Source organism: Cynocephalus volans, chromosome 1 (assembly GCF_027409185.1).
Source record: "Cynocephalus volans isolate mCynVol1 chromosome 1, mCynVol1.pri, whole genome shotgun sequence".
NCBI lineage: Eukaryota > Metazoa > Chordata > Mammalia > Dermoptera > Cynocephalidae > Cynocephalus > Cynocephalus volans.
This window is the reverse complement of record NC_084460.1, coordinates 204,038,591-204,064,492: the sequence shown is the minus strand read 5'-3', so window position 1 is coordinate 204,064,492 and position 25,902 is coordinate 204,038,591. Positions and strand designations below refer to the sequence as shown.

At 40.1% G+C, this 25,902-nt stretch overlaps 1 protein-coding gene across 1 annotated transcript in view; it reads left to right on the top strand.

Moving 5' to 3' along the window:
- Window positions 1–25,902, top strand: part of NCKAP5 (NCK associated protein 5) — a 787,163-nt gene that overhangs the window by 547,499 nt on the left and 213,762 nt on the right. Inside the window, exon 7 of the mRNA XM_063085140.1 lies at window positions 5,871–6,020. Coding sequence (XP_062941210.1) covers window positions 5,871–6,020 — 150 coding nt within the window. The remainder of the gene's footprint in view (window positions 1–5,870; window positions 6,021–25,902) is intronic.

The following is a 25,902-nucleotide window of genomic DNA, read 5'->3' as shown; positions in this document are numbered from 1 at the left end:
CCTCTGTCTTTTTACCAGGTATATCTCAGTTGCTTAATTGGCAAAGGAACTCAAATTTCTGATATTGTTTCTGATCTGTTTGGATAGAATACATATACTTATTTTTAAAAAATATTGTCGTGCTTTTATGTGTAAGATGAACTCATCGACTACCCATTTTGAAATGGACAGCTGTGATCTGTCAGTGGCATACGGCCATATATCTTTCTCAGGTGTTTCTTTCCTCTACCTCATTCTCTCCACTCATTTTTCCCTTTTTGCTCATTCACTTATTTCAAATATGTTCTTTCCATCTTCCCTCTTTGCCGTTACTACATTGTACTCTAATACTCTTACTGGCAAGTAATTAAGGCGACCAGAGTGGAGACACGGATAGGACAGATAACCCCACCTTCTGGATTTGACTCAGGGCATTTTAGAACATAGAGTACAAGGAAGTATGCTTTTAGCTCAATGACTGGTCTGTGAACAGCATATGGGTGTGGCTTTCGGTCCTGGGAGTTGTCACATCAGAGCAGGTCTGAACTTGCTCTTTATCTGTCAGGGGCACATTGGCAGTGCCCTTCCATACCCCGGAACCATTTAGAGTGCTCCTGTGACTTCCACGTGCACGTATCTGTGTCCTGTGTCAGAGGGTACTTTGAAGTGAGGACTCCGCAAAGCCTTGCTGCCCGAGGCAGGCTGGAAGTGCCCAGAAGTGAACAACCCAAGAGCTGCCCTCAAGCAATGATTTTTATGGGGTTGGTGTATAAACACCCCAAGTCCATCACCCCTGGAGTTGGATAATTCTAAGGCCTGTGCTTTGCACCATTTCTGAGTTGCCCATGGGGTTTAGCTTCAGTGGCTCTATAACGTGCCTTCTCATGGCTCGCTTCCCTTCCTTGAGTCACTGCCCTACTGATGTTGCCTGCGTTTCCCAAATAAATGACATGCACTCAAATCCTTGTTCTCCAAGAACACAAGCTAGACACTAACTAGTGATTTGAAATGCTACCTGAGAAACTGAGTGGAATTGAGTTGCAAAGCAACACTTTGTAGGGAGCCACATTTTAAAACCGGTGACTTCTACCAGCGCCCTTCATCCTCTGCGCCTGAGCTTTGGAGACCTCTGCATCTGTTCCCATCTTTGCTGCCAGCTCCAGGGCCCCTTCTCTTTAGTTCTTCAAACAACTCCTTTTTTCTGTCTTGCAAAAGGTTTTCACTTGCCTCTGCAGTGCCCTTCAGCTGCAGTTCTTTAGGTTTTCTTCCCTTCCCTGCCAAACTTTCCAATGAGCATCTGAGAAAATTGCCTCTATTTTCTCTTTTCACTTTTTGCCTAACCACTGACAATTTGGGTACCATTGTCACACCTCAGTCAAACAGCTCTGAAGTTCTTACTAACAAGCTTCTTATTGCAAAATGCAGAGGCCTTTTTTTCTGTTCTTTTGTCATTTCTGTTACCACTGAGCATATTGACAACAATTTTCTTCCTGAAATTTGTGTCTGGAGTAATTGAATGCTTAGAACTTTAACAATGAACGGGACATTTAGTCCAACCCCTTCATTGTACATCTGGGGGAAGCCAAGGCTTACAAAGGTCGAAAGTTGACCTGGTGAGGTCTAAAAATGTAAAAGCTGGACATCGAATCCAGGTCTTCTGACCTACCATTCATGATAGACTCATATCTACCATAAGAACTGCTTTTAGTAAGTCCTGATCCAAAACCTTCAAAATATTTCTGATTTTTATTTCCTCCTATACAAAGGCTTCCCATCTAGTCTCCTGGCTCCTTCCCTCCACAGCCCATTTTCCACTGCAGCAGTCAGGATGATATTTCTAAAACATAAAATCAGGACCTATCTCTTCCTTGCTTAGCCTCCAATTCTTTATTTTTATGCACTTAGAATAAAATGCAAAGTCCTTTCCATGCCTTTTCCTCCACGCCCAGCTCTCTTTCTGATCTCATTTCCTGCTGGTCTTCCTCTTGTCAATGTGCACCATCACACAGACTCTCCCTTGGCTCGCAAGCAAGGCAAGCTTAGCCCCCCCACCGGCATCTGTCTGCTGTTCCTTCTGTGTGGAATGTTGTTCTCCCAGGCCACTGTACGGCTGCTTCCTTCTCATTGTTTGGTCTCAGCTCAAATGGCCACTTCCTCAGACAGACTTACTATGATGTCACCGTATCTACATCGCCCTTACCTGTACCACTGTCCATCACTTTTTAAATTTTCTTCAGAGCATTTACTGCTAGCTACAATTATCTTACATACAGATTTGATTTGGAGTTTATCATGTTTCCCAGCATTAGAATATAATTTCATGAATTACTAGGACTTTGTCTTGTTATCTCTAGTACCTTGATCAGCAAATGGCTAGTAGTCATTGCTCAATAAACATTTGTTGAATGAATGAATGAATCGTGTCTTATTTTTTCTGTCTCATTTCCAAGAATCCTTTCCCTCCTTTACTCGCTAATCCTATTACTCAACTACTCTCTCAAAAAAATTTTTTTTTCCTCCCCTATAATCAAACTGGTTTTCTCATAAACCTGTAAAGACAAGCCTTACTCCTGAGTAGGAGGCTTTTTCAATTTTCTCTTTCACCAAACTCCCACCCAGTGCCTGTCTAACCATTCAAGTATTACTACATCAAAGGGTGTCACATTGCACTTCCATGAAATCACATCTCACAGCCCTCATTGATTGCCACTTCTTCAAATTATCTAAAACGATCCTTGCATTTTACGTAATCTAAATATTCATGTATAATCTATAATATCTTGAATTATTTTCAGGTGTTTCACATAATACTTAGGCACTGGGCCTAGGCACTTTAAACATGTGTAACTGTGCGTGTGTAGTCGATCCTCATTATTTGCGAGTTCTGTGTTTGTGAATTACCTGTTCACTCAAATATATTTGCAGACCCAAAATCAGTACTTGTGGTGCTTTCACGGTCATTTAAGGACTCTGCAGCAGTGAAAACTTTGTCACCTGAGGCTTCTGTTCCCAGCTGAGATCAAGCAAGACACCACTCTGCCACCTTTTTTCAGCTCTCATACAATAAACAAGTGTCCTTTTTGTGGTCTATTTGATACCATATTCTTCACATTGTATGCTTCCCTTTGGTGATTTCACTGTTTCAACTGGTCCTAAGCTGAAGTGCTGTCTGGTGTTCCTAAGATCAAGAAAGCTGTGATGTAGCTTATGGAGAAAATGCGTGTGTTAGATCAGCGTTATTCAGACATGCGTTATAGTGCTGTTGGCTTTTAGTTCAATGTTAATGAATCAACAACACATATTAAATAAGTTGTCTTTAAACAGAAGCACACCTAAAACAAGGTTATATATTAATTGGTTGATAAAAATGTTGTTACCAGAGGCTCACAGGAACCTAACCCTATATTTCCCTGAGGAGCAATGCTTTGATGTTTGCTAATTCAGTGTTTGTGGTAACTTTACGGAATATAACTACTGTGAATAACAAGAATTGACTATGTATGTAAACATATGTTGGCATTAGCCTCATTTAGAAGTTTAGAAGATAAAGAAACCAAGACTTACTGAACTTAAGTAGTTTGTCCAAGACCATTTTTCCAAGCTGCTCAATGGTGGCTCTGGAATCCGGGTGTCAGACTCCAAAGCCTTGTGGTTTTCCATTTACCATACCAGTGGCTTTTCTTTGTTTTAATTAGCTGTAGAGCATTAGGTTTTACAGGTTCACATTCCTAATCCGAAGATCCAAAGTGCTCCAAAATCTGAAACCTTTTTAGCACTGACACGATGCTCAAAGGAAATGCTCACTGGAACATTTTGGATTTCAGATTAGGGATGCTGAACTATTAAGTATAATGTAAACATTGCAAAATATGAAAGAAATCTGAAATTCTTAACTTCTGATTTCAAGCATTTCAGATAAGGGATACTCAACCTGTACGGGGTACCTCTGTAGTGCATGTGTGTGGGTGTGTGTGTGTGTGTGTGTGTGTGTGTGTGTGTGTAAAAAATACAAGTGAAATTTGGTGAGTGAGAAATGAAAAACCATAATTCACATAGAGAAGTAGATGAAGATGATGATCATTTAAAAAACAGCTTGCTTTACAGTCCCAGTTTAGTGTTGACTTACAATGATCCCAAATCCCAAAAGACAAGTACGTATTTTCAGATTGCTGGTAACTAAAACCACAGAAAGCAAAACCGTGAATAAGGGGGGATTACTGTAGAAGGACCTTTTTATTTTCAAGCTGAGTTGGTAACAATATCTACAAACTTCATATTCTTTATCATGGAAATGAAAGTCTGAGAAGCAGCCAATCCTCAAAGAGTCAAAGCTATAAAAAAAAGGCTACCATGACTGGGATTTGTTCCTGGCCTGTGGATGCACACCTTAAACTCGCCTGCCATTTATCTGAGCTGAACTCATGCCTGCTATGGAAGTGAACACACCTGTACATTGTTTATGGCTAGACACGAGTGGGCCTGATTTCATGAAGAGCTATCACTTTCCTAATCAATTGTGCATTTATTTACAGAGATGACAGGAGAGATTCTGAAATCTGCACAAAATAGATTAACATGGATCATGAATTTGGGGCCTCCAGTGTTTTATACCTATACACACGTCCATGTACACTTATACACATATAGATACACATGTATACATACGAAGATACTTCAGAAATCTCGTGCAAAAATAGGATTAAAAGATAGTAGCTTTTTTATCTTTCCATAAACTTTTTGAAGTACACTCGTATATATTAAGATGTATTTTTTTTTTACTCATTTCATAATTTGTTTTAAAAAAATCAAGTATTTTTAGAACTTCTAACCCTCTTGGCGAACACAGTTTGAAAACCCGTTTGTTTTGTTTTCTCTTATACTGTTCTTTTCTAAGTGTAGATTGTATGAGGACCTTGAGGGTAAAAAATCTTTTGTCCTTCTGTATTTGTAAGTAGTTTTAGCATAGTACTAGAGAACTTTCTCACCATTGATAATCCAATTTAGCCCAGACAGTTAACAACCAGCTGTGTCAAAGCAAAGATTCCTGCATGTTGTGTTTAGAATTAAATAGTGTGATAGAATGGTGTCAGTTATGTGGAGTGAGGGTTTTGATATATGCACAAGTTGGATGGCATTTATTTATATATATATGATATTCTTTTGCCATTTCTTTTTTCCTTGAAAACAAGAGCCAAGCATGAGGCTCAAATTAACATTTCTCAGCTTCCAAAAAGCTACTGGAGAAGAGGTTGGGTGAGGAGCTTCCAACAGGGAGACTAGACAAGCTAGCATTTTATGTCTGCCTTAAGGCTATACTACTAATCCTGGAATATTACAAAAGGGACTAAGGAGTCCTTAAAAGCTGTGTCATTATTGAGCTGAAGGAACCAATTGGTTTCAGCTTAGAATTCTGAAATCAGCATGATTTCAATATTTAGAGATATTTTATATTCCCTTAAATTAATTAGATGGCTACCTGTCCAGTGACTTCAGTGATCTTATTTTGAGGAGCTAAGCCTTTCACGAATCAAGGTATCAAGGTTAATGTATTTTTTCCCAGTTTCTAGCACAGTTGAATTCCATTGTGCAGATAAAAATAGATTAACCCCATGACTCTACTGTGGCTTTGCTGGCTTGGTCCTTTCTCTAAGTAGGTAGAGGACATGTGTGTTCAGAGGTGGTGATCCAATGTCTTTGTCCTGCCAGGGTTCAGTAAAAAAATATCTACTGTGTTTACTAACATAGGCACCACTCAGAATTTGTTTAGCAAATGTCTACCTCAGCCCGGGAAAAAAATGCACAAGCAATAGCAGAATACGAAGCTTTTCAGCCTTACATACATGTTTATTTTTCAGTGGAGATTATTGGAAACGGTTTGTTTCTTGCTTCAGGAAAAACCGTCAGAGGAAGAGAGAAAACATAAGGAAGCTTTGGAAGATCTTCACATGGTGGTGGATGAGGATTCAAGGAGCGAAAGCAGCAGTACAGATGAGGGAAAACACAAGACCAAATTGCTGCTAGAAAGATTGAAGGCTCTAGAGGTAAGAAATGAGACAATTTTTACACTTTTAAAGAAAAATAATAGTGCTCTGTTTCTCTTATTGGCACTGGTTTTGAATGAATATAAATCTTCCTTTCTCAGTTCTTTCAGACAAGTACAATCTAGTCTCTCCCTTGAGATTCATTTGTCACTGATGAGCAAAAAGTTAAAATTCGTGTAACTGAAAGGGTCTTGACCTAACGACTATCATTGTGTTGCCTTAAAAAGAATACATAGGACAGTACCTCATTTTCAATTCAATTCAGCTCAAACTGGATCAGTTTCTAAAACCACAAGTTCCTTGAGGGAAAGGGCTGTGGACTATTTCACTTTGTTTCTTCAGTGCCTAGTAAAATGAATGAATGAGTGAACGTGTATACATAATATCCAATAGTATGTGAAGATGATTGTAAAAAGATACATCTATAAAATTTTTAAGCACTAGAAGCATTTCTTAAAAAAAAAAAAACTTGAGTAGAAGCTCAATGTGTGAAGCATATAAAAGTAGAGCTGAAACTGAGCTAATGGGTACTTTGAGGAGGATTTGGGGAGTGCTGTAGTCCTCCGGAACACAGCTGGAAAGCCACGGTTCTATTACTTAGTAGTATTTGACAGTGCTTTAAGTGATACTTCCTGAATTTTTATAGCAGTCATCAAAGAACATTTCAGTTATTAGTTTTTGGTTGAAATTTTACATGCTCAAGGACTCAGGGATGATGTCTTTTTCTACGAATTCTCTTACCTCCTTTCAGTAAATTTGCAAGGGCCTTTACCCAACATCTAAAAATGAAGTTCTACCATAGGGTCTACAGAATCCTGAAAACTTCAGTAATGTGACGAAACAAGACTTGGAGAGGTACTGTTTTCTACGCTTGGTTTCTGCAGTACTGCCTCTAATCCACCACATTGTCTGTAGTGAGCATGTCCTTTTTCTGCTAATTTCCTCAGCAATAGTAAAGCAAAATGGTTACGATTGTGGACTTTGGAGCCAGATTGTCAGGGTCTGGTTTGAATCCCTGTTCTACTACTTTCTATCTTTGAAAACTTCAAAGTTACTTAGGCTATCTGTGCCTCTATTTCCTTAGCTACAAAAATGGGGCTAATAATAGTAAGTAACCCTATAGAGAAGTAATGAGGATTAAGTGAACTTTAATGTTTACAGAGATGCACAGGGCTTGGTCTCTTCTGTAAACATTTACTCCAAGCCTGCTGCCTTTCCTTAAATCATTTTTTCCTGTTTATCTGGATACAATAATTAATACAAGAACTGTGAAAAAAATCAGCTACTTCACACAGGTATGACTATAGGCAGACAGGTAAGCAAGGGACATCAGACACAAGGCAGAAGAGACATCAACTAAGGGAACTGCTGGCAGCTCCCCCTGGGCAAAGGTCACCCATCTCCCAAGGGTTCTCATACTATTGCAGGGGTATTTTTTCTATTTTTTTCCACAAAATTTTTATTTTTTTTTTCCTTTTTCTTTTTTTATTATACATTACATGTGGGGTACAACGTTGATTTTCCGATAATTGTGTACAATGTGTGGTGGTTAGATCAGGATAGTTAGCTGATTCATCATTACAATACACAGTCTTTCTTTGTGTCCTTTGACCAATTCCTCATTAGCCCCCCCCCTCTTTTCCACCTCTAGTTTTCTAAAAGTTCAACATATTACTGTGATTGTTGGTTCTTTCTTTCTTTCTCTCTGTCTCTCTTTATTGTTTGTTTATTCATTGATTCAGCTCCCAGTTATGAGTAAGAACATGCAGTATTTCTCTTTCTGTACTTGTGTTATTTCACTTAGAATAATTTTCTCCAGACTCATCCATGTTGCTGCAAATGGTAGAATTTCATTCTTTTTTATGGCTGAGTAGTATTCCATTGTGTATATGTACAACAATTTCCTTATCCAGTCATCCGTTGATGGACATTTAGGTCAGTTCCATTGCCTGGCTATTGTAAATAGAGCTGCAGTAAACATGGAAGTGAAGATATCCCTTCCACCTGATGTTTTCCAATTGCTGGATCATATGGAAGTTCTATCTGTAGTTGTTTAAGGAACCTCCATACTGTTCTCTATAATGGCTGTACTAATTTAAAGTTCCAACAGTGCAGGAAGTTTCCTCTCTCTCCACATCCTCACAAAATGCTCCAGGATTTAGGTCTGGGCAATGAATTTATGAATAACACCCCAAAAGCACAGGCAACAAAAGAAAAAAATAAACAAATGGGATTATATCAAACTAAAAAGCTTCTGCACAGCAAAGGAAACAATCAATAGAGTGAAAAGACATCCTAAAGAATGGGAGAAAATATTTGCAAAGTATGCATCTGACAAGAGATTAATATCCAGAATATACAAAGAGCTCAGACAACTTTACAACAAAAAAAACAATCCAATTAAAAAATGGGCAAAGGAGCTGAATAGACATTTCTTGAAGGAAGGCATACTGGAAACATGCTCAACATCACTAATCATCAGGGAAATGCAAATCAAAACTGCTTTCAGATATCACCTCACCTCAATCAGACTGGCTATTATAGTTTTTAAAGATAGTCAATTGTAGAAAGTAGAAAAGCCTTCTCAAGGGAGACTAAGGTTCCTATTTGAGAGTTTCAAGAAACTCATAGCTTTGTCTTGAGGTTGAATTAACTGGATTCAACAATAGGAATGAGTTGATATTACAATTTCTTACTGTCCTAGAACCATGTACTTAAATTGTTAGTTTTTATTTATGATTACAGTGAAAATTATTCTTAGTTTGTTTCATTGTCAGAGACAACTTCGTAAAGGACATTGTATTTAATCAAGCTAAGAGATATTTAAAAACTATCTTTAGCAGCGAATACTTCTTAAACTTTACTGAGTAGAAGAAGCAGTATTTTTTTTTCCTTCCACAGAGATCTTTACATTTCAGGCAATAAACAATATCTTTATGAATGTTATTAAGCCCCACAATTTTAATTCGCAAAAATATTTTTTTCTAAGTTAGTTTCCTCTAGTCATACTATCAACTGCTTATTTCCTAAAATTATTTGTCAATATTAAGTGAACTCCCTCTTTGCCCCTAAATCTTACTATCTTCTACTTGAACAGATAATGAAAAGATTATTTTATTTTATAATATAAAATATATGGAATAAGTAACATAAATATAGAAGGTTATATTATAAATTTGTAAATATGCATTTATAAATATATTATACATAATTCAATGATATATAACTAAATTTTCATATGAATTTCATATAGTACTTAATTTTTTAAATTTACATATACTCAGTGTATAGGATTCTTTGCATAGGTTAAAAATTGTGAGAAGATAGAAGGTTCACCTTGAGAGACTGCAGTTGGAGTTGGTCACAGACCCATGTGGATTTATACACTTCAACAAAATACTCCTTTAGAAGATTGCAAGGAAATTAACCATAATCTGTCAAAATTACTTTGGCAAAATTTGATGTTGTACAGCAGGATTTTAAAAAAACAAAGAATATTTTTCATTAGTTCATTGTTGATACAGCCATATTTGTATACCCTAGTCTCTTGGCCCTGGTGTTGTCAGAAGCAGAGGAACGATTTTCAGGGTGATGGAAAGCAGTCTTTTTTGATTCCTGCTCCCTGAACAGGTCTCAAGAAGGTGTGGAAAAGGAACTGCAGAGTTGACTTCTAATATTGTGTTCTTGATTAATATGATAATAATATTCAATTAAGAATTAAGTTACTATTGTCCAAGTACCTCATCCTTCAGCCTGAGGAAAGTCTATCCCCCTCCAGGCCAGGATTATTCCCTTTTGTCATTTCTGGGGCTGGGTTCCTGTTCACATTCAACTTTCAATCCCTCTTTCCTCTCCTCTCAGCACCAACCTTGTGTGTAAGAGAGCTCCTTTTATTCAATTTTTCCAAATTCCAACGGGATAAGGGGTCATGGCTGAATATTCTGAAACCTAAGGGCCTTCAACTTGTTCTTTGGAGAACTGTGTTTCCGCTCAGTCCTTTGGCTGCAGGTCATTGCTCAGTAGCCCCTTTTTCCTCAGTTCCCAGTCCCCTGCCATAGAAGTTGGTGAGCTCCTTCCCACTTTTTCCAGCTCCTACAGCCAAGTTCCTGGTCACTTATGATGCAGAACTTTTTAGGTGTCTGCATGCTACCTCATGAACTCATTCCAAGCTCATCAAATTATTTTGCTAAATAAGACCTTTACCTTCCTAAAAACAACTCCAGGTCCAGCAGTCAAAATAATAAACACACACACACACACACACACACACACACTTTCTTCTCTTAGTAGTTGTTTTCGCTACTGAGAGCCTTGTTTTCTGCCAATTTTCATTGTTCATGGAGAAGTGGGCCATTTACCCTCACTCCTCAGCCACTAGTTCCCTGGGACCTAGATTCTCATTTTTGTTTAGGGTCCTGATGGCTGGTGGAGAAACCATCTGGTCTGTATCTGTGCCACGAGGGCCACACGGACAATCTGTATGCCACTTGCACGTTTTCTGTTACTTTTCAGTGCCCGGATATGGTATTTTCTAAAAGTTTGGGTTTTCCAGGCTACTGTTTCAGAAACTGCTTACTTGACTTACAAAAAGTCTCAATAGCACTGCCATGTCGTAGGTTCCTTCTCTAAAAGGACCTCTTCTCTCTCCCGCCTTACCCTATGCCACTGACTCCAGGGATCTTACCCACTTGCCCTCTGGGATCCACGGGCTTCATCTTGAGTCTTCCCTGTTCTCTGTTCCTGGGCATTTGCCTCAGGCCCCAGGTTTGCTTGCAGCATGTTCCTTGAAATACGTGATTTGTTTGCCTCCAGGCCCCCTCCCCAACACCCCCACTGGCCCTTTCTCCCTGTTCATGGACCAACCTCATACCTGAGTAGAAATCAAGCTGGACATTTTGCTTTCTCACTCCCAACTCCCACAGAATCTTTGTTTCTCAGACTCTAGCCAGGGGGAGAACAGGCCTGATGCCACCTGAGAGTTTTGAGCCTCCAGGTAAACTCTGATGCCTCAGGTATGGCCTCAAGGTCAGAAGAATTTGGCCTCTTGTAGGTATGATTTACTTTGTGAAGAAAACTATGGCAATTAAATGTGTTAAGGTGAGTAACAGCTTTTTCTACTCAATTATACCTTTCCAAGAAAGTAAGACCATTAAAGTGCTAAGCATAAACATTTTGTTAATCAGTAATTCCTTGTTAAAATTAGGTAGTTTAAAATAGTCAAACCTGGCTGCACATCATGATTACATGTAGAGCTTGTAGTCAGTAGGTACATAGTGAATACCTTCTGTAGGTCAAACACTGTTCTAGGCTCTAGGATGAGGTCAGTGTTCATGGTCCCCATGCCAGTAGGCAGAGACAAGAAGCACATACTCAAAATAATAAAGAAGCAAATAGGCAAACAAGTGGCTCTGATTAAGAAAAATTAGATGAAGCCTGGCTGGTCAGCTCAGTTGGTTAGAGAGTGGTATTATAACACCAGGGTCAAAGGTTCAAATCCCTATACCAGCCAGCTGCTATAAAAAGAAAAATTGGGTGATATAGTAGTAGTATAGAGTATGAAATGGAGGTGGAAGATGTATTTACTGAAGAAACCCTCTGATGTTAGGCCATTTGGTGCAATGTAAGTAATGAAAAGGAGCAGCTTTGTGAGGACCTGGAAGAAGAACATCCACAAAGGGGCAGCCACAAGTGTGGAAGCGCACCTGGAGATGGGGGGAAGCCCACCTGGGGATGGGGGAAGCCCACCTGGAGATATTGAAGCCCACCTGGAGTTGTGGACGCTTGGCAAGCTAGAGGAACACAAGTAAGACCCATGTCCTGGGATGTAAAGTGTAAGATTACAAAATTGGAAGATGAGTTCAGAGAGGTTGACAGGGGCCAGGCCCTGTAAAATCCTATAGGCCACAGTCACAATAAAGACTTGGAAAGTAATTATAAACTTAAAGGGAAGCCATTAAGAGATTTGTAACCTGGGAAGTAACATGATGTGACTTGTACTTTAAAAAAACAATTCTTGCTGTTTTCTGGGCTAATAGTGACACAGAGTAGAGGCAGGGAGACCAGGTAGGAGATTTTCTTTAGATTCTAGACAAAAGATATTAGTAGACTGGTCTAGAGTATGTGCCTAGGACTAATAGGGAATAACACTGATACCATATTGATAATACCATTGGATTGGAGGTAGGGAGGAATAGAAATGCCCATGTCAGCAAGCCCCTATATAGGGGTCTCCAGAAGGTTCATGGAAAGAGTCATATTATCTTTCAATTCTATTTTTCCATGAGTTTTTAGAAGTACCCTCATATATATATATATATATATATATATATATATATATATATATATAAAATATGGCTTACTCCCAAGCACTGTTCCAATTATAATCTACATATTTATACATACTATTTTAACCTTTATAACAACCCTGTGGGGTGGGTTAGTTATGATTATTATCATCCCCATTTTATAGATGAGGAAACTGAGCCCCAGAAAGGTTGGATGTCTTGCCAAGGACACACAGTAAGTAATGGTCAGAATTTGGACTCCAATTGTATGACTTCACTATGCTAAGCTGGTAAGAAATGGTCAAGTAAGAATATATTTTAGAAGTAAATCCTATAGGTATTCCCAATTGATTGGAGCTAGAAATCAAGGGTGACTTCTAGTTTTTTGGCCTTAACAAATGAATATGAGGTTGTACCAAGTTCCTGAGAGAAGCAAGTCATGGAAGAGAGGTGACTTGGGGAAATTAATGTGCCATCATCAGCTGGTTTGTCTGTGTTGAGTTACGCTGCCTAGTAAACACTCAAGTGATATTCGGTAGGTAGTTGGATGTACAAGGTTTAGGTCAGGGCTAGAGATATGGATTTGAGAGTCATCAGCAGATAGATGGTACTCTACATCGTGGGACTAAGTAAGGACACATGAGAAGTCAGTATAAATGTGGACAAGAAGAGAAGAGGATTGAGCTCTGGGGTGCCCCTCTGTTATAGGTCTGGCAGAGGAAGAGCCAGCAAATGAGCCTGGGAAGGAGGAGCTGGTGAGGCAGGAGGAAAATGGAAAGTGAGTTGTCATAGAAACCTAAAGAAGAAAGCGTTTCAAGGGCAACCTTGTCAAATGCTGCTAAGAGGGTAAGATGAAATGCAGAATCCATCACTGGCTCTGGCAAGGAGTGGGCCTTGATGACAAGACACTATGATCTTGATAGCAAGAGTTTATGATTGGAGTGGCAGGAAGGAAAGGATGTGGAGACAACACCCATAGATGGGTCTTGAGAAGTTTTCACCTGAAGTGGAGCAGACACAGAGAGAGTCAACCCTGAAGAGAGACACAGCACAAGAGAAGGTCTTTGAAAAAGACAGTTGATGTTAGGGTGTATCAGTGTGCCAATGGGCATGATCCAGAGGAAAGGGGCAAATGTGTGATGCAGGAAACAGAAAGAAACGCAGGAGTGGGCTCTGCAAGCAGGCAGCAGGGATGAAACCGCGGCAGAAATGGAGCTTTTAAAAATGCAGTACCTAGGATCCAGCCTGGGAAATTCCAGCTCTTTAAGTCTATGATGGAGACTAAGCGTCTGTAGTTTTCAAAAGTTCTGTGGAGGATTCAGATGTACAGCCAAGATTGAGAACCTCAGTTACAGCTTTAGAATGATATTTAAAGCCATTGAAACAACTTAGGTGCCATTCACCTTCAAACCCAGCAAGCTTTCATTGGCCTTAACCACCTTTTAATCTAACCTTTCTCTGCTCCCCCTAGCTTAAGTAGAACTTTCCCTGAGTCTTCAAACTTGGCTAGAGAAGCCCTTCCCCCATGCATCCAATGCCAGGGAGCCTTTGGGTCTGAGAAAAGCTTGTCTTCAGAAGTGCTCCGCAGTGGTTTCTTACCTGCCTTTGATGGCTCCTCTCATGTGGCCATGGACATGTCCAGCTTTGGCTCCTCGCTAGTGAGAGGAACAGCCTAATTTCTTAGTATTCCTGATAGGCTTTAAGTTCTTACCTTGTTCTTTCTCTCACTTTTATCCTCTCCTACCCTAAGACAACGTAAAAAGAAATTTAAAAGTTATAAAGCAGCCTGCCAGTGGTAGTCTGAATAGAAATCCATAACTGTTTCCTTCTAATGTTTAGTTTCTATGACAGTTTGCTGACAGGTAGCTCCAAACATCCCTGTTTTAAGGTATCTGACTGGCATACTTCTTTTTCTTGATTAATTTGCATCCAACTGTGGGTCACCTAGCAACATCACTAAGCTAGGGATTATAGACATAAACTCCTCTTTGGTAAAGAGGCTTGAAGTTAAAAAAAAAATTCCATTCTATGTCATTACGTAACTTTTTACTAGGAATTTTCAAATAACAATAGTAGTAAATAGTCACACTATTGAAAATTGAAAAAAAGTAAGGAAATAAATTGTATTTATACCAGTTAGAAATGGCTGCTATTGACATTTTGGCATGTGGATTTTCAGTCTTTTTGTTGTTGTACTTAATCAAATTAGAAACTGGTGAAATAGTATTGTGTACATTTTAGTAGCCTGCTGTTTCAGGTAATATTTCAAACTGTTTCCCATGTTATTCAGTATTCTTCGAAAACGTGATGTAGTGGCTATGTAGAAATGTATCAGATGGATGGTAAATACTGTTTATGTAATCCCCCTCTCTTGACTACTGAAATTGTTGACACTTTTTCATTATTATAATGTTATATGAGCATGTAGTATATAAATCATTATACACATATATTTTAATAGAATATTTAAAACATACCGTTCTTTTAAAACAGTCATGCAAGTAGGAAGTTAGATTTCTACTTTAAGAATTAGTGGCTCCCCAAAATCAAGAATCCCAGAAAGGATGCCGACAGGTGCAGCCCAGCTAGGGAAAGAGTATCCAACCCACACCCTCTAAGGAGCTGCTGTTGTCGCTGAGTTATGGGATACAATAATAGGAGGGTCCATGCACTGCTGAAACAATTTCAAAGATCTAAATTCTTGGGAAAACTACAATGCCAGCAATCCTGCTGTTCTTTCACAGTATTGTGATTTCGATCACTCTTTCAATTGCAAATCTTAGAGGCTCTACTCAAACTGACTTAAGCAAAAGAAAGTTATGTAATGAACGTCAGATGTAACAGTGCATGAAGGCATGAATTAATGCAAGGGTTCAGACAGCATCAGGAGACTTGCCTTCTCTCAAGCTGATTTAATTCTCAGGCAGGCTTGCCCCCATGAGATCGCTAAGATGGCACTGAATCAGCAGCTCTGGTGAAAAAGTCATGTCTCTTTCCTGGTAGTTCCATCAAAGCTCATAGACTCCAGAGAGGGAGCTCACTGGCTTGGCTTCGGTTGTGTGTCCAACTTTGGCCCTTGGAGCCTGGAGCATCTCAACCGACAGTTCCATAAATTCCGTGATTCAGTAAAGTTCTTGTGTTTTAGTTATTTAAATGTCAGAACCGCTTTAGTACCACCCAGAAAGGTATATTGTTGCTTAGATATTGTCTTTTTTTTTTCTTTTCCCCTATTGTGCTGTGTCTTCTTTTTCTTTCTCCTCTTTATCTCTTTCTCCTCTTTCTCTCCGCTGCCACCATACCCACCCCTTCCTCTTTCCCTTCTTTAGCATTTCTAGGCCTGAGCTCCTGCTTGGATGCTGGCTCGAATTGCCAAGATCCACAGAGCCATTTTCTCTGCCCTTGACACACACCGTGGGAGGGAAGACAAAAATATACTAATTAAAGTAATAAAAACAATGCACATTAAAATTGAAAAAAAAAATTAAAAGCATGTTCAAGGGTCAGTGGAGCATTGAGACAGAAATGCCCAACTGAAGAATTCTTTTTGGAGAAAGCAAGGAGATAAGAGGTGGCATTTGAATTGTGAATCTTCAAGGCTTCATGCCAGTTCTCTAGGCATAAATGTAAGAGGAGGAGCCCAGGGAATTGCCTGGGCAAAAACAGAAAAGCCTGAAGCAGGCTCAAGGAGCCATCAGGACATGGGCCTGCCTGAGGCAGAGATGAGGCTGGAAGCCTTGGCCTGTCCTATGTGTGCAAGTGCGAGGGCCCCCAACACGTACGTGTTAAGAGTTAACAATGTTTATTGTTAAAACTCATGGAATTATCCAATAAAGCCTCTGTTTAGAGGTGTTCTTAATGAATAGCCCCTTGAATTTGCACAGTGCCCTCAGCTGCAGCTTCTCATGGTGCTGCAGCCCAGCTTTAGAGCATTAAATAACATGCCCAAACCAACACGCCAAGCGGCGGCACAAACAGTCCTGAGCTGTGGAGAGAATATTTACGACTTTAAGGCTGAAGCCCCACGGACTTCAGAAGGAACTCCTTTGGAGTGTAGAGAACTACGTGCATTCCATAAATTGAAGTTGTACCAATACCGAAAGCCTTTGATCCATGCTCATTTTCTTTTTGCCTGTCTCGCACTATGGATGTGAGAGCTGAACTTGTCTGCAATTTATGTGTCCCAGTACTAGGCAGCCAAAGATTCCCCTTACCTTGGGTTTTGTTAGCATCTACATTGCTGTTTAAAGCAGCCCTTTTGGCCTTCCAACTCCTGGAAGTTTGTTCAATCAAGACAGCCTTTTATCAATTATGACCAACTGCTGAAAGAAAGAAAAAACTCCCCAGTGTGAGTGAGGCCCAGGTGTTAGGGCGCCTGTGACTGTACTGCACTGCTGGAGCCAGATTGAGGTAGAAGCTTGTTAGAAACACCTCAGATGTTAGGAGAAGCCAATATGTCAAAAACTAATCTGCATAAATATGTTACTTTGCCCAGCTCAGATTTGTGTGGGAGCTGGTAAGAAAACCCTGGATCTTAGAGAAGGCCAATGCATCAAGGTCTAATCTCCATAAATATTCTAAGAGCCTATCAAAGGAGAAAAATGAACCATAGGGCCAACATTAATTGTGCCCGAGATAATTAGAACAAAGTGTTGTTAATTGTGGGTTGGTTTAATGTTATGTAGCCATGGCCTTGTTTTTTTCACAGAGATTATAAATTTTGATGTCAGAAACTGAAAGCTGGCTGGCTTGATTAATCAAAAGGCCTCAGTTAGCTTAGTTACAGCCAATTAAGCATTTTAATCCTTACTCTTCAAAGTATGATTAAGGCTAGTATATTATGAATATAATTGGAAAACACAACCCCAAATCTTGGTTCCTTTTGTATAATGGGTGTCTGAGTTGTCCTAGATGTGATGGTTCTAAGTAACTTACTTAAGTGTCTATGAATAAAAATTACTGGAGCTGTGATTCAAAAAGCAGTATGACTGATGAGCAGTCCTAGTTACAGAACCCCAGTATTCTGTTAACTCTGATAGTTTGCCAGGAGAAAATGTTACACAGCCCTGGGGATTAAAAAAAAAAAAAAAATGATGGCTCCAGAATGGGGTCTAGAAAAATGCCCTTTTAAAAACAGGTATTTTCTTTGCATGCTGAGTCAGTAATATGGTCGCCCTGAAACTATGAAATGCTGTAGTAAATCTACTTATTCTGATCTCTGACAACAACATTTTGAGGGTGATCTAACTCATTAGCATTCAAATCATCTCCAACCCTAGGGCCTCACTATTTAGGAAGTAGGAAATATACAGTTTTACTTTATAACCAAAGCAGTGTGGCCAAAGAACTATAATGGTCCAGGGATTTGAATATCTGGACGTAGGAGGAGAGATTATAAACACAAGATGTCATGGTATAAGACTCTCTACAAAATTAGTTTTGGTAATTATTCCTATTTCAGAACTATTTAAAATACATCTTTGTGTTTATTTGTGAATTTAACTTTCTAGATGTAAATGTCCTAGTCGTGCTCAGTAGCACTCCTTTTTTTCTAACTGGAACGCATTAGTTACAGCACACCGAGGGTTGACTCAGCCTCTCTTCCAGAGTCCAGTGACTGCAGGTTCTCACTGACATAGTGGACAGGGGCTTTTCCAGAAGGCAAGTTGTACTGTGTTTTTAAAGAAAATAAAATACAGTTTGTAGGGTGTGTTCTTTGTTTGTTTTGAGAGGACAGCACCTCAACCCAGCAAAGTAAAGATGAAATACTTTTAAGAATAGAATAAGGAATAGGAGCATTTGGAAATTTGGGGTCTTTTTTTCTCAAGACAGAGCCTTTTCCTTCACTTTGGTCTCATTTGTAGTCACATCCCATAAGACCTTTCTTAAAAACACAAAAAGCACCTTTTCCTGTGGCATGATTGTTGGTTTTGCTTTTTAGGTGCCTAGGGCCAAAATCAAATTGGTTCCGGTAATCTCATAAAATACTAAGATGATCGTGAATTTGTTTAGAGGAGACTGCCCCCCAAACAGTGTAGTAACTTGGGGAAGTAACTCTGTAGGTAATTCCAGCTTAAAATGAGAAGTGACTGCAGGCAAACAGCATAGGATGTGCAGATGTTTCAAAGTCCCTACGATAAAATGGGCTCCTCAGAAATCCAAATAACCAAAATCTCCCTGCAGTCTAGTTTTATGAGAGAGAGACAAATAAGAAAACAAAAAGTCCCCCCCCCAATGCAGTGTCTGCGTATTTCTTGAGATGAATGTAAATTCTGACATGCACAGCCCGTTTACGGCCTTGTCCCATCCTCGGTGTCCGGACACTGATCCCAGGGGTCTCATTGCAAAGACAGGCAGAAGAGCTTCATGGGTCCTCACAAGGTAGCTAAACCAAGCTCATTGTCATGTAATTATTATAATAGATTTAATAATCACATATTGAATATAATTATGATATTATAATCATATATAATATTGAAATCCCTTGTTGCCAGTCAAATGTAAATTTGGTAAATTCACCTGTAATACATTTTTGTAGAAAAATACAAGGAGACACCTGTCTGATAATCGTATGTAGATCTTAAAGAAGGTCAGCTCCCAATTCCAAAAAAAAAGGAATTAAAAAAAATTTTTTTTGGTAAGGTGCTGTCCAGGGGTAAATGTGTAGTGAACAGATTAAAGTTTGGTTTGTTGAAAAAATTAAATTTTTTTATCCCATGTTCACACATTACAAATGAGAATTTTCAAAGAACTAGAAAAGAGTTCTTGGTCCTTTCTTCTCTCCCCATACCCATGGCATCCTTAAATTCTCCTTCACTTATTCACACAGAAGAATTTATCTGAGAATGAATGTTCTTTGGGGGAGTCACACACACATGGCTTCAGGACCCATGTTTTAAAACATAGGCTTTACTGTTAGGTATGGCAACAGGTCCGGAGATAACTGCCACTGAAAAGATAGTTGTTACTCTCACAGATTCCAAGCTCACACCATGCCATGTGAGGCCATGTGGTGAAGCACTGGTGTCGACCCAGAAAAAGAAGAGGGGGAATGAGTCGGCAACAGCCTTTATTGTGGTTTCTGTGGGAAAGATCTGGGTAAAAAGGTTTAGGATTGGCGGTCAGAATAATTTCACCAGACTCTGGGTCATAGGGGCAGTCTAGTTGCCTGGTACGTGGTCCTACGGTGACTGGGGCAGGTGGATAGTAGCCCCAGAATGTGAGCCTAAGAGAGGTGTTTGGGGGTATGGTTTCTGGACTGGTTGGTTTGCATTTCAAAAGTGTGCTCAGGATGGAGTCCTTTGCTGTCTCTAGGAATTGGCTAACCCCGGGAGGGGCAGCCTCTCCAGGGTCAGCAAGGCCTCAGATGTCAAAGCATCAGCATACAGAAAGTAAGACATGGTTAATACAGTGAGACCTAAGTGACGTTTTCTCTGCAGTCTTTCTTCATCACTAACCCTCCTGTCTGACTTGCTCACCAGCTTCTTTGCTGCTAATGATTACTGGCGGGAGTTGTCCTGTCCTCCTTCCTCACCACATTTCTCTTCTGATTTCTCTGAATCCTTGTTGCTTCTCAACTTAGATGCCAAAAATTCAGTGTGGCACAGGACTTTTAATCCACCTGATTCTTTTCCTTCCCCATAATGAATTGGTCATGATGGATCAGCCAGTCACTATATATTAATCTTTTGGCATTTTAAGCCCGAGACTTGATTTATTTGTGCCAAAGTGGAGGTGAGGGGAGAAGGTGGAGAAGGGGCAAAGCGTTCTAGCTGGGTCTGTGGTCATTTCAGAAGCCAGGGCTTCCAGGAGGCTGGGCTCCAGTTGGCCAATATTTCCTACCGTGTTGGTGTGTTCCATCTTCAGTGTGGCGTGGAGGGGCTGCAGGGTGGTTGGTCCTTTTCCTTCCACACAGCCTCTCCTTTGAGGCTGTCCACAGAGCTTGGTTCCATTTGCCGCTTCACCTCCTATACTCAAATTTGGTACCAAACCTTTGCTCCGAATGGCTGAGTTATGTTTTCTCTAACTGCTTGTCAGTCTGTCAGCTGCCGATGTTTCTCTGCCTCCCTGCCTGTGCTCCTTTGCTCGCTAGAGGCTGTGCTTCAGGGAGTCCTTAAAGCAATTCATCTCCACTCTTAGCAGGCAACAGTCCCTTTTAACTTCTCTCTACAGCTATTTGTGTTCCTGCTGCCAGCTGCGCTCTGCACATAACCAGTTGAGACAAATCATGCTGCAATGAGCTGCAAACCTACACAAAGTCCAACTTGTCCCCCAAACCAGCCATTCATAAAGGGGGCTCACTGTCCTCCTGAAGCCCCACTTGCACCGTTGCATCAGGAAGAGTACAGAGAAAGCATACATAGAAAAGAGTAAATGCAATGAGATCTGTTTTGGTGGTATAAAAATAACTAAGTCGTCATTATGGTCTACCATCATCTAAATCAGCCCACAGAAACTTCTCACTGTTTCCCTCCCTTTCCTGGATTCTCTTGGGCATTCATTTAGGAGGCACCTGTAAGGATTCTAAGAAATGGGTTCAGAGAAAGAGTTTGGAAGCCCCCATCCATGTCCGGTCAAGGTGATTTAAGTTTTGGTAGTGAATTTGTGTATCTCAGCACTGGGGCTAAATTTCATAGCGGAAAGTGTATACTAATCCTTCCCAAAGAGTAAGAAGCAATTTTCACAAGACTGCATGAGCAGCCTGGTGCAAGTGACAACTGAAGCTCATGAAGGAAAGCTCTGTAGTAAAATCCTCCAGAATGGAATCTTGTGAATTTCTCCTTTCATTTATCTGGGAATGCAGTTTCAGGAGAAACCAAGTGTCCTGTCCTGTCATCCCTCACTAGAGTGTGTGCCCCTGGAAGGCAAGAACAGTGAGCTACAGTTTCACCTTAAACTCCTATTGGAAAGAGCTCCAGTTATGCCAGGGATGAGTCACAGTATTTGTTTAAATTTCCCAGGCTGTAGATTCCACATATGAATACAGAGGTTTAAAACAAGTAGAGGGGCCCTGCTGAAGTGATAAGCCAAGGTAATAGTCATAGAACTAATCTCTTTCCCACCCTTCAGCTGTAGGGAATTGTGCACTATCTGCTGAGGGAATCATCTTATTTTAAAATTACACATTATTATGAATACTGATAAACCAAGAAATGACAAAGCCCAGGATAGAGTCACCTATTTTTGCATCATTGTTGGTTTTCATTTACTCTACTATCAGCACATCAATTAGCATATCTTATTTTTGAATCAGCATTGCTGTGCAATTCCATTTAATGACTTTGAGACAGAGTTAACTAATTCATAGGATGCCTTTTAAATTTTTTTAGTACCCGTGATAACTTTTCAAAAAATCCCAATGTGAATATTCTAAAAGTTTATAATTCTTGTAGTTCTCTGATATATGCCACAGCATATTTTTCTTTAATTTCCATATCGCCACCTGGATTTGAATTCACATTAAGTATATGACAAATAAACCATTTAAGCCAGCTCTGATTTCTCTGAATAGAAGTCACACGTCCCCCCACCCTGCCCGCCGCCCTACTATAAGACTGAAATTTGTTATAGTATGTGTAGGAAATACCATTTAATTTACTTCATCCATTCTGATGAACTCTCACTTTTCAAAAATAAATTTTATGATAATTTGCTTTATATATGAACTTCTGAAGGTGATGAAACTCAAAGTGGAGCTACTAGGGTTTTTAAGTTTTCATTTACTTGCCAGCTTTTCACCTGAGATATTGGGGACTTTTGGGGGAGGTAGGGAGGCAGTGAGAATATAGTCAACACCCTCAGAGAGAGATATGGCATTCTGAGGGCCGTTGTGCCCAATAGGGTCATTATAAATTCCAAGGAGCAGCGAAACATCTTCATTACTGAATTACCACTGAATTAAATCCTGGTGTTCATGCTGAAGATGGCTGTGATACACCATCAATTGCCTCTTTTCCTCTGGGTGCTTTAGAAGTTCACCTGCCTTTGCCAGAGGACAGCCTGTTTCTTAAAGAATATCTTGCTAAGAACATCCCCAGCTACTTTGGCATAAGTGGACTTGGAAATTGATCACCAGGGCAACCTGAAGGGTGATCCCATGGCCAGCCTTCCTACCCCCAACTCTGACATCATGGTTGACTCCCATTTCACTGTGGGTTTTTGTTTGTTTGTTTGTTTTAAGCTCTCTGCTTTCAATCCAAGAGTCCAGCATTAAAATGCGAATCTCTTTGGATAAATATCACATGAACATAAATATCCTGACAAACACAAATGGGACTTGCCTTTACCTATTAGCCAGAGAAATAAAGAGAGCTTATCCTTTTTGCCTCTGGACTTTTCAGTACTTTGAAATTTTCCTAATGCTGAGGCAGCATGACGGAAAGGAGCCTAGAGTTTGAACCCTTCAACCCTAAGTTCAGATCCTGGTCCTATCACTAACTCTGGGGAAGTTAATCAGTACTTTTGAGCCTTAGTCCCCCATCTATAAAATGGGAGCAATTATACATACACAAATGGATTAAATGAAAAAGTAACATTTTTTAAATGTCTGGCATAGGGAGTGATAAACTAAGAGGCACTTCTGTTTCTTCCTTCGGAACTGAATAGCAAAGTCTTCAGAGTGATTACCTTTGCTTAAGACTGAGGTTTCTCAGCCTCAGACACTGTAAGCAATAAATTTCATTTTCTTTATTAAAAAAAAAAAAAAGACTGAGGCAATTCTTTCGCCCCAGCTTGTGGGGATAGTAACCTACTAAAGATGTTGACTCCTGGTGCTATGGTCTCTTAGTGTCTTATCAGCCATCCAGCTGATAGGATACTACTTCCATCAATTCCCAAGTATGCAGAGATCCTCCTTTCAGCTAATAAGGTGATTTTATTGCTGCCACTGGTCACCAAGTTCCCTTGTGCTACTGTTCAGCTGTTTTGTCTTCCTTCCAGGTTAGGGAATTGGAGAATCCCCTGACAGGGCTATACTCCATCTCTCATGCTTCCCCATCCCAACCCCACCCTGAGCAGGTGGGACAAGACACCCCCGAGAGTTTCCTGTTTTAAGTGGGACTGTGGGAAGAACTGTCAGCCAGAGTTGTAGTTGCAGGGAGTGCACCGTCCACGAGTTCCCTGAGGACCAACAGCACAGCCTGTCCTCTGTGGATTGTCTAGGGCAACCCAACCAGCTCACAGCCAGTCCCACTTAACAGACCCCCTGGAGGTCTTTCCCCCAGTGTGGGACCTAGAGCACAAGGCCTTCCCCATCATACTCATGGTGATTGTCCTGTGGCTCTAGAAACCTCTGGAGTCAGAACATGCTCTCTAATGCCTGAACTCCATTAGACCACGGTCTCTCATTCTTGTGGGCTCAGCTGCTTTCCTTGAGTACTTAAATAAATGTTCTACTCCTCTTCCCTGAAGCTCCCACTCCCATTCTCATATATGTCCTCTTTGCTCTAGGAGGACAGTCACTTCTTGGCTGGGGTTGGGCCAGGGAGAACCCCATGACATTTTCGCAATGTCCCTAGAGTCATTTTCTCTTTGTTCGTACAAGAATTTTCTCTTAATCATACAAATGTAGCTATACATGCTCAAAATGTGGCTCTCTCAGGGCAAAGCCTAGAATCTTAGGCTCTCCTCCTTGGATTGAGAGCATTAAGGTCACTTTCAACTTTCTGTCTGCCTATATTGAGGCACTCCTAGTGACAGGTAACTGCCTACTTCCCAAAGTAGCCTGTGGCATTGGGGTGGAGAGGCTTAGCAGACAGCCCAAATTCAAATCCAGGCTGCTGCGTTGACCAGTTGTGCCTCCTTGGACAAGTGACTCAAGCTCTTCAAGCCGTAATTGCTCCATATTTAATTGAGAATAATGATGTACCTAACACAGGGTAGTTAGGATGAAATGAGGTGACAATTTTAAAAGGCCTTAGCAAAGAAGTTGGCACAAAATAAGAACTCAATAAAATGTTAGCAAAAATTTGATGAAGTTGTCATCCATTTTTGAATGGCTCTCATCTTTTAGAATTGCTTCTCTGTTTCTCAGAAGTCTGTCTCGCAGGAGTTCTACCCATGAGTGCTAGTTTTGTCTCCTGAGGCAATACAGGACAATTTAATCCTCCTTCCCCTGACAGCCTGTCTCATCCAGGGATAACTCTCACATCCCTTCTAAGACTTTTCTCCTTTGGGCTAAATAACCAGTTTTCTTCTGCCATTGCTTTGTAGGAGGTGGTTCCTGATCCCTTTCCCTGATTTGATCTCATTTCTCCTGATTGATCTCATTTCTCCTGATTGATGCCTTGTGAGTGTGGCATCTGGCCAAATGCAACTCAGGTTCCCATCAGTGCAGTGGAGAGCAGAGTAAAACTCTCGTTCCTTTATCCTCTGTGCATGCCGTGCAACTCTTAAAGCAGACCAGGCATGTGGTCACACTCTTGACGCTTGCTGAGGCTACGTGCTCGTGTCTACAGTCCCTGAACCCTCACTGGCACGTGCTGAGCCATGTCTTTTCCTCACCTTGTTCTGACACAGTTGTCTTTGACTCCAGTGCAAACAGCGAAGCAGTGTGTTGACTCTTTTTTTTGCCTAGTTGTATGGATTCCATTGTAGTCCATTGCTCCAGGTTCTCAGGGCCTTTCTGGATCCTGAGTCTGCTGTGGTGTGTTGTCTGCAGATGTGGTGAAAAGGTTACTCCACCAGGTGAATGAGAAACTTTGTGACCAGCAACCTTGGTTTTTTTTATTGGTTTTTTTTGTTTGTTTTTGTTTTTACAACCACATGAATTCCTCTGATAAGAAATCACCCTTTTCTGAGCTCATTTCCCTCCTTTGTATAGAGGGTTTGGGCAGAGATTCTTTCAGCTCTGTGCATCTATGTTATCACACCTCCTCACTGTATAGCAATAAATATCTTTATGCCAATTGCGATTTGCTAGCCTTAAAGCTAACATTGGCACATTTTTACCTTTAGAGTATGTATCTTTTTTATGTCATAGAAAGTATGCTAAAATGAGCTATATTCAAATTGATATCCATTCAGAGAGAATATTTTACATGTGACTTATAATGAACTTTCTGCCATAATCTAATCTTAGTTGTTAAATATGAAAGATTCTTCATGAGTTTGTAGAGCCTTTAATGGGAAAATAGGGGGAAATGTGATTGTTTATCAAAAGACAAAACCCTGATGGGGAGCAATAATCAGCCACAATGTATATCGACAAAATAAAACAAAAAAAAAAAAAAAAAAAAGACAAAACCCATTTGGGCAAGTCTAGAGAAAGACAGTAAGATGTTGTCTGTGGTATTGCAAGACTCAGTTCAGACCCTACGCTATTTTGAAGTTCAAGAAACTCTCACTTGGATGAAATGGATTGGTATTATCAAATTATTACAAGATAAGGCATCTTACCTGGAGATCATTAGATTTTTTTGAATTATACTCTCATTTTAATGACTTACTGCAGATTAATTAGGTTTTATCAAAGTGCTTAGCTGCTATTCCGAAGAGTTAACAGTCCTGTTGGCAGGTCTGTTTTGTTGTGTTAGGCAGAGGTAAAAAGGCACCTAGGAATTTGTGGTATACTTGATTACTTTGGCCTGGAGAACTTTGCTAAT